This window comes from Clinocottus analis, unplaced genomic scaffold, assembly GCF_023055335.1.
Source record: "Clinocottus analis isolate CAN_PGR_092001 unplaced genomic scaffold, fCliAna1.0.p SCAF_1, whole genome shotgun sequence".
Classification (NCBI taxonomy): Eukaryota; Metazoa; Chordata; class Actinopteri; order Perciformes; family Cottidae; genus Clinocottus; species Clinocottus analis.
This window is the reverse complement of record NW_027175820.1, coordinates 11,920,806-11,935,983: the sequence shown is the minus strand read 5'-3', so window position 1 is coordinate 11,935,983 and position 15,178 is coordinate 11,920,806. Positions and strand designations below refer to the sequence as shown.

Here is a 15,178-nt window from a genome sequence, read left to right as displayed (position 1 = left end):
ATCACCTCTGACATCTTGTGCTTTTTTTTTGTATCTGTGTAAAGCAGATTGTCTTCCAGCATAGCCTCACTGGTTCTATTTCATGGCAAGTGTGGAATCTGCAATCTATTGCATATAAAGCCTTCATTCCTGAAAACTGATGCTCTCTTTGTGTATCAGACATAAGACAGACTTGGCTTTTCCTGTTCCAGGCTTCTCATTGCATCAGCTCTCTTCCTCGCCCTCACTTTTTCCTCACACAATCTTTATGATGAATATTTATTAGCCTGTCACAGTGCCTTCTCTGCGCTCAAAACAATGCATTCATCAACACCACTTGAGCCATGCTTTAATCCTCCAGGGGTTTTCAATGACGTGATTGCATAATTTCTTCACAAAGATTTGCTCAGTGTGAGAGATGTTGTTTTATTTCAAACTATAATAGAGAGGTTCATGAGCACTCACATATTCCAGGTACTCTAAAAGCCATTATATCACAATCAACTTCATTATTGTATGAGGCATTAAAGCACTCCAGCTGAGCAAGTGCACAACTGCCTTGAGAATAATGAGCTGTATTTTCACAGCATCTGTGCCTCAGACATGAACAAGTCAAAGTTTGAACTGTGCAACAAACAGGTGGGCAACAAATTTAAGAGCATATCTGATTTTATATATTATTGTTAAGCTTGGATGCACAATCTAGTCATGTTTTTTCATCTTCAGCCCGGATGAAGCGAGACATTCCCAGTGCACACACAATTTTCAATTTTGAGTGTCATTACATCTTCCTCCAAACTCTGACAGATTATCCGCAGGAAGCTATCTTTTGCATGTCTCACCCAGAAAGCCACTTCTGTTGTATTCTTTGGAGGTTTAAATTATGTTGTGAGTGGCTCTAAAGGCCTGTGAAGTCTCCTCCTCTCCGGATAAAAAAGCATATTCGTTTTAGGATCGCTAGCTTTTTTTAAATTTAATTTTAAAGTAATTTTAGAGTTTTGCATTGTATTCAAAAAAGAAAAATGTTCTATTGAACAAAAAAAAGGATTTGACAGTTGACATATTGGTGCAATTACATCACAATGGATATGCGGTGATAAAGAATATGAGCATGATGTTCAATCAACAATCAGCACAATAAGAATATTTCCATTACTGTATAATTAAAGAATGTGAATTAAATGATTATTCTGGTGCAGTGAAATAAGAAAAAACATCAAATACTCCCTGTCAGTGAAGTGTTTGATGTTGTGTTGTGCCGTTAGCCATAGACTATTGGATCAAAAGTATTTAACATATGACATAATGGCATGCGTCACAAACCAAATGTGTATGTGTGGTTGATATGCAACATATAGGATCTGAAATATGTTTGACTGCAGAGGAAATTTACATGGTGAAGCATTGTTCCACCACAGAGCTGTGCTTTATAATACTCATTTCAATATGCTACGATCTGTTTATATAATTCTAAATATAAATAAACCAAAGTTTAAAATCCCCTGTAACATTAAATGTAATCTAGGTCACCACAATGTGTTTTAGCTGGGGAAACTGTGGGAAAGAAAAAACAGTCAAATGCAGAAGTATTTCAACTATCGAGCCAAAACTGTCAGACAAGAGCTTGTTCTCGACAGAAAGGAAAATCACAGTTTAAAAGCTCAGGGAGCGGGTTTAACTTCACAGCTGCACAAAGAGCAGTTTCAGAGAGGGTGTGATAAGAGGCTTAGACAGTACAGACAGGTCAGAGCTGTCAATCAAGCCACAGTTTCAGTGAACTAGTAAAGGATCATAATGGTTGGACATCACCATAACGCCATGACACTACCTTGATTATTCAGACTTATTTATTCAGAGTTGCTAAATGAAACATGCCACTGATTCTTTTATACAATAACAAATTCAACAATTCATATAATGTTATCAACATTGATATATTTAGACAAGATGATATCTTGTATACATTTGTCTTGTTTCTTCTTATACAAAGTCCTTGGGTTTAAGTGTTAATTGCTTCTAATTATAACAATAATTATTAATTTAATTTAATGTTTTAAAACAATGAAGAGATTTCTAAGAGCTACAGCTTCATCATCACATTAAAAACACAAGCAGAGTCAGTGATAATCAAATGAAGGAATAAGTTAGTAGAAGACAGACAAACATACGTAAAATATATCAAGGATGCTCTACTTTGACGCTCACTAATATGTGAAATTATATATATATATATATATATATATATATATATATATATATATATATATATATATATATATATATATATATATATATGAAAAAAGATGATAAAAGACATTTATGTATGTTCACTGTTCAAAAGATTGAAGTCATTTTCCCAACGTGCCATACCTTCATTAAAATATGTAGAATGAGTAATGTTTTTTTTTTTTAGTTTTTTTAAATGAAGTCAAATGACTCAATTACAGTCTGACATCTCCTGTTTGAAAGAAGTCAATACTCACAACTAAGGTAAGGCTTTAAGTGGAACTACTCTGTGTAATGGCACACGAGCGGGTTTTCCACAGTACAAGTTAACCTTTATAAAGCAAGGACAACTAAAGCAAACAGGCTCTAATAGCACAGTGTGTTCTGTTGTTCAACTTACGAAACGTCACACTATTTTGGAACAGTTTCGTTAAGATTTCAACAGCACTGGCAATAACAAAGCGTTGATAATGGGAAAATACTGAATACAATCTGAAAATACATCTGAAATGTAAAAGCTGTAAGAATGGGTTGACTAGAAATCCATTAATACAATGTAACCAATGAACATAATACATTTCTACAAACTGATTTTATATTTAATCTTAGTCAATCACAAATCAATTCAGTATTCGTTAATTTATTTTTTAGTAAACATATATCCCTTTTTGATCAGGAGCTCATGATATGTGGCAAGCACATTATTCATGTACAATATATTTGCTTTAAGTCTTCCTGCAAGCTCCTGGAAATACATTCACAAACACAAATTAATTATTTCTATGTTTAAACTGCAAAAATGTTGATGGTTAAAGATGTTGAAAGTCTCGTGTCTGATTCTTTCCTACTTAAAAACATCAGGTCCTTCCATGCTCATATTAATATGCATCGCTAAATCATCATCTGAGGTAAAAATGTGTGCAGTTTTTAAAGTTTCTAAGGTTTTACGGCTGATTGATTTAGTATTTCTATATATTCCGTGTTTTTCTTCTCCTTTTGTGCACAGCTGCAGTTGCTCCAGCCCTTCTTAGGAGCTGTTGTATTTTGCACTAGCTTCCTCTTGCCATCTACTGCTTTGGAGGTTCAACACAGATTATCAGTACACAGCAAAAGAAAATTCCATTTTACCATGATATTTCGAGTTTTTTGAGTTTTAAAACCCTTTTTTTAACAACATTTTTCTCGGGGTAAGTTTATCCTGAACTGATGTGAGTTCCTTGGACAGAGGATGTTGTGTGCAGATTGTAAAGCCCTCTGAGGCCAATTTGTGATTTTGGGCTAAACTAAATAAATTGAATTGAACATATCCTGTCCTACTTTCATTATTGTAATATGGTTTGAAACACTGTGACAGAATAATGAAGATCTCACAAGGCCAATGAAACATGACAAATTATCGAACGTCATTTATTGAGAGTGATCGATGTTGTGTGTGTGCATACATGCACAACAGCAACATTGCAGGAGTGACACAAATTATATTTTTGTTGCAATTCTTTTGAAAAGTTGCAAATGTTTAAATGAAGATGATAACATGAACATAAAATCTAAAACAATCAAACATATTAGACAAATTGTACCATATTCATTTAATGATTTTTTATGACATGCAGAAAAAAATCTCTTCTTTTTTATTTACATAAAGCTTGCTTTTGCTTCTTCGTGTAGTTGCACAACACTGGAATATCCTTCATGTGTAACTTGTCCTCAAATGGATGGGAATCTTTACCATTGTGAAATGCTTCAACCAGCTTGTTTCAGAATAGAATATATAAGTCAGTCAGATCACTAGAGTCCTCACTGATACGGTACTCTTGAATCTTCTCAGACCTACTCTTAACTCTGCAGGAACAGCAAAGTTAGTTAGAAAGACCTGAAAAATATAAATGTATGTATGTTATTTTGTGTTTAAATGAGCTATATGTAATTTGTCTTTGTTTTCATTTCAGACATCTATAACCATGAAGTTGTTTCTGGCGGGGATTGTTCTGATTTTAAGTGTGGAAGCCAATGCCCAGTGGTACAAGTTTCCTGTTGAAGCTGCTCAAGGTTAGAAATATAACCCCTTTCATATCACCACAAGGACGATGTCTTTGGTTGTATTCCATATATCCAGGATTACATGTTTTATTAACTGTCTGCTCTCCTGATCAGGAACTCATGATATGTATCGAGCATACACTGACATGAAGGATGCCAACTGGAAACAATCGGACCATTACTTTCATGCCAGAGGAAACTCTGATGCTGCCAAGAGAGGAGAAGGGGGCAGATGGGCAGCTGAGGTTATCAGGTGAGTGAGAATACACATGATGCTTTTTACTTCTATGCAGAAGGAAAACACATCTTTGTATCAAACACTGTATTAATTATAATAATATCACCTGGTTAAGCAACCTGCAAGGTTACCTTAATGAGGCTCCAACTCAAACAATAGATACATTTGCTGATCGTTATATACAGGTAAGACTGGGGAGTTACTAATATTTTGTTCTAAAGGAGTAATATTTCATCCTTTTGAAGCATAATTACTAGCCATAGATAGTAGAGTAGGAGCAAATATTCAGAATACAATCTATTGGAGTAAAACAGTCCACGCCCACTGCAGTTCCTTAAGTTTCGTTTTTTCCGCAGCCATAAAACCTCTCACTACACTGGAACAAGCTGACGGTTTATGGGATGGAAGAGAGCTGAAGGGAGTTGAATCTAATTCTAAATAGAATTCTATTTAGAATTGAATCTAATTCTATATTGAATTATATTTAGAATTAATTCTAAATATATAATAATTCTAGCAAATATATTTAGATATTTAGAGTTAAGTAAGAGTAAAAAATGCTCTAAATTATTAGCTTTTTAGTGTACTTTTTTCAATTTGAGTATAATTTCCGTTGACACATTTACTGTGCAGAATCAGACTTCCACAAGCAAATCTTTGTTCACTACAGTGTGAGTGCAATGACCTGCATTCCTGCCTAAGACAATTTAACCTGTTTAGACCCTGCTCAGAAAACCACAGCCTTGCTTTTACCAAAGTTGTTTAATTCATAATTTATTGTATCTATATTATGCCGCTCTAATCTAAAGGGTTTCTGATCATTGGCCTTTCACACAACTTTTAAGGAGGTTTTTAAAAGTACTTGTTCTTTTCATATTCATGCTGATATGTCTATTTTTTCATTTCAGTAATGCCAGAGAGTGGATTCAGGAAAGAACAGGGCAAGGTGCAGAGGACACTGCTGCTGATCAAAGGGCAAATGCTCATGGGCGCAATGGAGGAGATCCCAACGATTACAGGCCACGAGGACTTCCTGAACAATATTAGTATGAAAGCCAGTCAAAGACATCAATCAATAATAAAACAAACAGAGGAAATGTCTGGTGTTGTAGTAATTGACGTGCAGACACAATAAAGAGTGTTTCACACAACTAACATTTGCAGTTGAAATCTTTTGTCATGGGATTTAACCCTGTTTACTTTTCTGATATGTTTGTTGTTACCATACACCTTTGATCTCATGCCTCCTACCCACGAGTCATCATTACTGCAAGAAATGGGTTAAATGATTAAATACTTGTTCAATTAAATTTGAATTTGCCCACATCAGAAACTGTTTTTGACTCAGCCCAAACTTGCAAGAAGACAAGATAATAAAGGCATTTTACAGAGGGTTGTTCTGTAAAATGCTGTATATGTTAATTTTGTAATAGTACGTCCAAGATTAGCATATTCATATATTACATAAATATAATATCTCCAATATTAGTTCTTCATTGTTCAATATTTTAATTTTGTTTGTTTATTTAAGTAAAGTAAGTGAAAAGATGATCGAACAAACATAATGCAGCATTGACATTGAATTGGATACACAACATAATTCAAAAACAAACACGGACATTATATTAACTTTCGATCCTAAACCTCTGTTCAGACATACATTTTATGTTGTCAGATGGATGTTTGTTGGTGTTTGGTGATAAAATAATCTTGCCTTTCAAAAAAAAAATTAAGTATATCAAATTTTAAGTCTAAGATTTGATATGCGTTGTAAATATAATGCATTAAATGGACAGGGATGTGTCAGACATCTATGATGTGCTACTGGAGGAGCTAAATTCAGCTGTAATGTTCAGACATGGCCACTTGGGGGCAGTGCTGTCCTGCTGTCTATGACTTCAGCGGCTGAGGCGCTTCAGAGGGAACTTCTTTGAGATTTCATGTATAAGTTTAGGCTACAAGAACAGGCTACATGAACAACAACAATATATATTTACATCAAGTCTTGGGATTTGTTCTAATCAATTTCATCAGAGAAAATCACTTGTGTGGGATGGACAATGGCTGAGTCAACAGGTAATAAAAAAAATCCCACTTTTACAGCCAATTTAAGATTTTGGCCAAGATGGTACAAGGATGCGCCATGTGAATATACGGTGTTTGTTCTCTGTACACCATGATTTAGTATTTTTGTATATGTGATAATGCAGCATGAATGTTTTCTTGCTCAGTAGTTTAGAAATGAGTCACTTCCGGCTGCTATATTTGTTAGTGTAGTTTAAGTGGCGATATTGTTTTAAAAATATATATAGTGTGTGTTCCATACGATGTGATATTTTCTTTAATTATTTAAACGAGGAATCTAGTAAAAATGTATTTAACAAAGTTTTTTTTTAATTTTTTTTTTAAGTTTGGCTCGTAGTTCGCACATATGTGAGACGCACGAGCTGTTATTCAGTTAAATCAATGTTAGCATGTAATTTAAGCTAGTGAGCTAATAATCCAGCTGATGCTAACGTAACGTCCAATCAGCGCGGCGAGTACCCCAACTCAATGTAGGTGTTTAATTTACACGGTCTGGTACGTGTGGCAGAAACCAAAAGGATAACTGCGTGTTCAAGGTTGTTAGACAGCCGGAATAGTGGCCGTGTTGTCGGTGAGTGGACGGTTTACTCTGGTGTCCACGCAACGTTCACGGACGAGCTGCTCGGGTGGGGTGGCTCTCGTGCGTTCACAGACCAGACAACTGCAGTGGGTTCGGTTTATGTTATACTCGTTCCGGGGCGACGCTGTCAGGCTCCTTACGCTTTTTGTCGGTGAAACGCGCACTGAGTGATGCTAGACTTGCCAGCAGCATCCCTCACACATCCCAAAAGGAGGTGACTTGATCAGTATATGACATTATCCAGGTAAGGCGTTGTTCTTTATCGATCATCGGGAAGCATCGATAAGCCAGCGAGGCTGTAGTAATAGTCGTCCTCCGAGGCATCCGGAGCAGCGGTGGCTGGATGCTGATTTGTTCAGCCTGTGTGTGGATTTGTCCTCAGCATCAGCGTTAACAACAGGGCGGTGAGCTTTGACCGAAAACGTTTCTTGTTTTTGAGAAGTCGAGCATATAATTGAGGGAATATGTTTTCACGGGCAACTCAAATGAAAGGAGTGTGGTTATTTGGACGGTTGTACACGCATATTGCCACAATTATCGGTGATTCATCCATGCGCAGCTTAGTCTACGCCTAACATTATCGTGTGTAGTTATATAGCTATAGGCCTTTAGTGTGTCATGAGATGTGGAAGGTCATACATTTTTAGCTTTACTTATTAATGGTCCAATTATTTCCCTGCATCATTTTTATTAAACGGCACCTCGGGCATGTGGATGCTCCACAGAGTTATCTTTGAGGAAAATGGCAAATTTAACCCTGATATCTACTTATTTGCTTATGTACACACCCTGTTACCTCATACTTTTCTCACATTTGATGACACATTCAGTTCTTGTCATCCATGGTGCTGCCAGACACACGACTGAAGTTGAGAACTGTGTGAGTTATACATTTAACTATTGCACAAGTCCAACACATCCGCCTTTGCAGAAAATTCAAGTTAGCTGTTTGAGAGATAACCATTATGTAATGCTTGTTGGTATCTGAAGTCTATATTTGGTGATGGACTGTTGTGCCTGCTGTGTACCAATCTGTGCCAGTCCAGGCCACAGGGGAGGGCAGTTGGGAGGCAGGCGTTGTGTCCGGCTGTTCATTGTTCAGGAAGAGCAGGGGACCGGCACACAAGGTCTGCTCTGCAATTGTATGTCTTGAGCTTTTATTCGCTTCCAGTCATGCAGAATGAGTTTCAGTAGCCATCATCCACTTGTATGATATCTTTGGGCTGCTTGATGTTTATAGTACATGTTTTGTTGGTTTCTCTCACAATAGCAATGTTGCCCTAGTAGTTAACGCCACAGTGGGAAATATATGGTACATGTTAAGCTGCATTAGGTTTATAACAGTGGTTCAGGTTTTGCTCAGTAATATTATTGATTATTAATAGTTGGATTTAAAGTAAAACGTAAACATTTGGATTATAGGTAGCTGAGAATATAAAGATCCATTGCTCAATATTTATTGCACTTCTGTAAATAAGAACATTTAAAAAAAACACATTGCAAAAAAAACATTTTAGCTGTTATAATTTATCTTCTAATCTGAATGTGTGTATTGCCACTAGTGAGTAGACCAGGGAACATTTCTGTATAACTCTGATGCAAACAAAGTAGTTGACAGTGAGACAGAATAAAGAAGGAAGAAAGGACTTGTCCCATACAGAGTAGAGACAGAAAGAGGGAGAACAATGGCTTTGTCAAAGGTGAGGAAGAGGGTGATGCCCAGAAATATAAAAGAGAGTAATGCATGGCCATTAGAGAAAGTGAGAAGTCCCTGGAGAGCCATGACATAAACCTCATGAGGCCTTGGGGCATGCACCCATGTTTGTGATGTTGAAAGTGGGGATCCTAAGTTTTCATTTCATACCTTTCCTCTCGGTCTGTGCTCACTTTCTCTGCACCGTCTTCTCTTTCACTCCACTGTTTTGTCTCAGCATCTACGTAGTCTAGGATACTATATTTTTATGTATTGCACCTACACTGAAGGACGAATGCCCTCGCTGCAGCCTGCCGTGATCTCATTCATGCTGCAGCTGTAGGATATTAAATTGGACCCCGGGGGATTAAACTGAATAGGACAACAACCTCCATCCCTGCTGCACGAATTATGAAAGATAATAACTGTTTGGAAAAGTGTGATTAAATAATTAGTCTATCAAGACAATTGATCTAAACACACTTGTTACGAGGTTTGAGATATTACTATATGTTTAATATCTTCTAAAAGCTTTGCTCTCTAAGCTATGGAGCTTACAAACTAAACATTTACGTTCTCTACTCTCTTTATAACATCGGTGTGGGTGGAGGTACTATAATATACTATTTTGCCCTTCGGCAAAAACAAAAGACCCATAGATAGCTACAAGGTGGGTGTTGATTTTCATGTTGCGTCAACTGTTATACATTCAAAATGGCAATTGAAACAATGATTTATGATGAGTCTTTTGTGAGATAAGTGGTACTGCTGCGTTGTTACAGACAATGGTATCGCTGTAGAAAAGCTTTGTGTGAGCAATTAGAGGAAGCAAATTGCTGTTCAACACAGGGCTTAGCATAAAGAGGATGGCCTGTGCACCACACTGTTGATGTGTGTTAACTAGCAAACAGACTAGACTTGCTGGCGATTACAGGCGGACAGCTATACATTACACCTCTTAGCTCGTGGGCTAATCTGCCAGAAATTCATTTGTGTTCACAATAAAAACATTGGTACAAGTTTAGTTTTAAAGTAATTTTTAATCAAAACAAAGGAAACCATGTTGTTTTGATAATGGTCTACTGTACGGATGCATCTGATTCATATTGTTCTTATTCATTAAAATGTTGATTGTTTTTAAGATTTGTTAGTTTAATCCTTTAATTCATCACATATCTGTACATTTTCAAAGAAGCCTATTGCCATAACCCTGAGACCAAGGAGTTTTTGTTTAAGTGCTTGTTTGATAACGTAAACTACCAAAAGCCTTTGTTTAATTACAATGATTTCGGGTGCTGAAACGGCGAAGGATTGGCATGTATATGTCCATTGCTATGAAACGCTCCTCTATTCCAGTAAGCTCACCATGGCTGCTGTCATATTGTCCACTGAGTTGTTCCATTATTCACCGTCTGTGGAGGATTCATCTCCAGATGACATCATCACTACAGTCAGTATCTCTGCAGCTCAGCTTCACAGACCAACACTGAACTGTACAATATTATAGGAAATCTGATGCATATGAATCACATAATATGAATATATATTTATTTATTTATTGTAGCTGAGAGGTCATGCGTTTCATTTACTTAATTTTTCGACAATTCTTGTACAAAGCTCTAATATTCTTGTACAGGATTCTTTCAGAAATCCACCCATTTGTTGATCACCGCGTCTCTGTTGACAGATCTGGGTTAAGGCACAGACAGAAAACGTCTGAACATTTTCTACTATTAAAATATCATATTTGAAAGATTGTGCAGCCTTGCCAGATATATTTGTTTTTTGAGTATTATGCGGCTTTATGTTGCTGTCCGCAATATGAAGCTAATTCAGAATAAAACCGAAGAAAAAACTCTGTTATGGTCAGCTGGAGTGGTCAATAGCCAGAAAGAAGGTAAAGCTGACCGATGCATTTCACCTCTACTTGTACCAATTTAAAATATGCCGTTCTTGATTGTGTTTCATAAGGTTAGATAAACTCGCCCTACTATAACCTAATATATCTACGGAGTTGGTCTTTATCATATTAAACTCCACAGCTTTGCTGCTGGTTCAGTTTGCACTGTAAGGACTTTAGTCTTCTGGGTTTCAGCTTGCCATCTTATATTGATTTAACTTTTTCCTCGGAGTTTATAGACTAATCATAGTTCCCTTTTCATTAAAAGAAAATGTCATTTTCAGGTTTACTCATTGGCTTGATTACAGCATCAACGGTTAATCAGAGTTGAAAGTAACTCACCATCACACATCCGATAAGGATGTTGAAGATGTTTTCATAAAACAAGTTTAATTTAACATTTACCTTTAAAGTTGACCATTGTTAGGCTCCAATCAATCACTCGGCCATGACCAGTGACACAAACAGACAGTAATGTCACAGCAACACATACACACCAACCATGTTGTCGGTGTGGAAGTTTGTGAGTGGAGAAGATGTAGTGAATACTTGGGTGAAGAGATTGGGACAAAGAGTTATTATCAAAGTTAGCGAGAAAATCAGAGTTCTTGCCTTATTTTTGGATGAGAAAGCCCTAAAAAACGTTAGCCTCAGTAAAAGCCTCACTTTGATTATGCCTGTATTACATGGTACAGTAGCATCCCCAGAGGGATTACATTTCAAACCGCTCAAAATAAACTAGTTAGGTTGATATTGAAACTTAACCCCATTTCTTACTTCCCAATTCAAGGAATTGAAATAGTTGACTGTAGAAAAAAGGTTGTAAGCAGCTGAAATTGAGACTTAATCATAAATGAGAGGAAAAGACTTCAAGTAGAAATACAATCAACTCAGTCCTGTCATATAATTAATGGGAGACATGTTTATGTCTATGTGTGTGTGTGTGTGTGTGTGTGTGTGTGTGTGTGTGTGTGCGCGTGTGTGCGCGTGTACTCTAAGATGGGAGTAGCCAGTTTATTGTGTGCGAGGGCGCCAGGTGAGGCTGCTGGCATAATATTATAAAAGTATGTAGGTATGAAAGTAGCTTATAAGTACGTGTGCTGGAGTATAAATAAAGAAGATGTATACATATATGTTTTCTTGTCCCTGCTCATAGCTTTGCATGAAAGGATATATTATGTTATTTAATGTAGCCTTTGATGGCTCAGAGTACCTTAGTTCTCTGAGACTTGTTTTGATGTCTTTGCCTGCCACAATGTAAAGAAGGTATTTTTTCTATGAAAATCAACATTTTTTAATGAATATGTATTTCTCTGTGGTCTGGTATATATATTTATATTTTTTTGATATGTTAAATAAGTCAATTCAAAATTTGTCACAGATGAAACAGAATTAGTTCCCGTACCTGCTGCTCACAGTAATCACAGAGACTGGCTCCTGTGCAGACAGCATGGGGTCTCTACTTCGCACCGTCCTGCTTATTACGATACATTCTATTCAGTAAAAATAAGTATTAAGCAAAGGTGACTTATAACGCTATCATCCATTCATCCATCCATCCATCCATTTTCAGCTGCTTATCCACGGTCGGGTCGCGGTGGCAGCACACCCAGCAGACCGACCCAGGCTTCCCTCTCACCCGCAACATTTTCCAGCTCGTTCTTGGAGACCCCGAGGCGTTCCCAGGCCAGCCGGGAGATATAATCCCTTCAGCGTGTCCTGGGTCTTTCCCGGGGCCTCCTACCAGTTGGACGTGCCTGGAAAACCTCTAATGGGAGGCGTCCAGGAGACATCCGAATTAAATGGCCCAACCTCCTCAGCTGACTCCTTTCGACACGAAGGAATAGCGGCTCAACTCCAAGCTCCCTCCTGATGTCCGAGCTCCTTACAATATCTCTAAGGCTGAGCCCGGCCACCCTACGGAGGAAACTCATTTCGGCCTCTTGTATCCGTAACCTCGTTCTTTAGGTCCCGAGCCAGAGTTTGTGACCAGAGGTGAGAGTTGAAACGTAGACCGCCCTGTAAATGGAGAGCTTTGCCTTCCGACTCAGATCAGTCTTTCCAGCGCCTGTTTTACTGCTGCAGCCGCACCGTTCCACCTGTCGATCTCCACCTTAAGAACCCGAGATACTTGAAATCCTTGGCCTCAGATTTGGAGGTGCTAACTCTCATCCCCGTCGCTTCACACATGCCTCCAAAACGTCCCGGTGAATGCTGGAGAACACGGTCCGAGGGGGCAACAGGACCACATCATCCGCTAACAGCAGAGAGGCGATATGTTTTCACAGTAATATAGAATAGGTGTTAGAGATGGAATTATGACCTGTAACAATCCTAACACTTACGTTGGTTCTAAGCAGCAGCTTTAATAGCTATAATACATGATTAAAATACACTACTAATGCTAAGTATTTTTTTTATTCATTAATTTCCTACTAATCTCATTTGTGCATTTTTATGCAAATAAAGCAGTCTAACACATATATTTATTTTTTAGGTTGTGTCTCTTTGCAATGCCTGATTAAGGATATCATTTGCCTAACTATACAAAAGGCCAAACACTTACAATCGGTTGTCTCTAAATAAAGCATTAATCTCGTGAAGGAGTTGGTTAAGTCCTTGTTGTCTAGCTCTCGACATTGTTGTAGTATCTCACGCACATGAATATCACAGCCAGATCGCTGTTACTCAAGTTGTTTTGACAGCGCTGTCTTATTCAATTTCAGTTTTTCCTTGAAAGTGTGATCTCTGTTTCTGGCTCTGTTATGCTTTTTTTTTCTAAACCCTCACAAGACTGCTTTGATTTGGAGACAAAGCTGTTGCCTATAGTTTTCATCCACTGGTTAATCAATTAATTGATTGGTCTTTGAGAGGCCAAGCCTTATTATTGCTGAAGTGTTGACTTTTGGCCCGGGGTTTAATGTGCTACTATTAATCTTTAATAAAAGGGGAAACTTGCAGAAATCCATGTCGTATTCTGTGTCAGGTATGGTAAAGGAGGAACTGTTTCGACATGTGTTTCATTGGTTGTGACAGTTCTCAAACTGTGAGCCAGTCTTGGTTCAGCTGATGTGTAGTGTGTAAAGTTAATTTGTCAATAAGGCCTCGGTTTGAGAAGTCCGTCTCATACGTGTCTTTACACCTGTTCCAACAAAATATTGACCTGCACTTCAAGTAACTAATAACGAAGCAGTGACTAGTTGGGACATGAAAAGATTTGTGAGCAATGTTGCAGGCTGGCAGGATGTGTCGTTCACACTTTTTTTGTTTAAAATGACTTCACACTGAGTTTAGTGTTAACGCGATGGCGACATTGTCTCCAGACCGAGGTCCTTTTATAAAAACAGGAAGTGTTCTCAATCTCTTTTCTCTCCACTGTTCTTCATAGGCCTTCTGTTTTGTGACTGCTGCTGCTGACAGGAATGGAGCGCAGAAATATCTCACCTTTGTTTTCTCACGAATCTTCTTTTTACAAATTTGAAAATCTGCTGTGCTGAGCAGTGGCCTGGTATGTTTCTGCTTTTATTTTGTGACCTCAGTTATACAGCAACTTGAACAAAAAAACCTTTTGATCAAAGAGCATGGTCTTAACAGACCTGCTGACACACAATAAAACAATATGCTATTTAGGATCAGCACAAATGAATAGTAAGGAGCAAATATAACTTGTACAGATGCCCTGATCATGTTGTTTGCAACCGATACCATTTGATGTTTGACCCTATTGACTGATACAGACCACCGTCTCAAAAATAATTTCAACTGCACTCAAGTCAGTGTGTCATTATAGTTCTAAATGTTATCCTTTCAAATTGTTGTAGTCATCTTGAGTGGTCTTTTACACTAAAACACGCAATTCAAATATAATTGTGAAACTAAATCATGGCATTAGCCATTTTAATGTATTAGACGCATATTAGAACTAGTGTCTCCTACGGACTGACTCTGACACTCCCAGGACAATTTCCTACCGGTCACTCTCCTGCACAGCCATTCATACCTCATATTAAAATACACATGACACTTTAACATTACACTTTCACATACACCTACACTACACTTGTTCATAGTACTGATATCTGTTTGTCTGAGCACTTCATTTTATATTTGATTTTCTATTGTAAATGTTATATGTTTCTCTTGCACTGTGTTGATTGTTTGTTGTTATTGTTGTCTAATGTATGCACCACCCGCCAAGACAAACTCCTTGTATGGTAACATAACTGGCAAATAAATGGTTCTGATTCTGAAAACAACTGTATTCAAGTGTCTCAACAAAAAACACATTTTACAAGATAAATTGACCACATCATGATTACATTATTATTTATTTTGCCCAAAACTTGTTTTTTTCTGAATAGAGCTGGTGCTGCCAACTGTATTACCTTCTGTTAATTTCACCACAGATTTGTTCTTCAGAGCAGTATCGGGTATCGA

At 37.5% G+C, this 15,178-nt stretch overlaps 2 protein-coding genes across 2 annotated transcripts in view; both read left to right on the top strand.

Moving 5' to 3' along the window:
• The first annotated feature begins 4,166 nt into the window (after positions 1-4,166).
• saa (serum amyloid A) lies at positions 4,167-5,530 on the top strand. The gene is made up of 3 exons (XM_068575093.1): positions 4,167-4,254; positions 4,360-4,498; positions 5,392-5,530. Exons 1-3 carry the CDS (start codon positions 4,167-4,169, stop codon positions 5,528-5,530), a joined length of 366 nt encoding a protein of 121 aa, XP_068431194.1.
• Positions 5,531-7,225: 1,695 nt separating this feature from the next.
• apba2b (amyloid beta (A4) precursor protein-binding, family A, member 2b) overlaps positions 7,226-15,178 on the top strand; it is a 60,251-nt gene continuing 52,298 nt past the window's right edge. The window contains exon 1 of the mRNA XM_068587197.1: positions 7,226-7,392. The gene's annotated coding sequence lies outside the window, so the exon portion shown is untranslated. The remainder of the gene's footprint in view (positions 7,393-15,178) is intronic.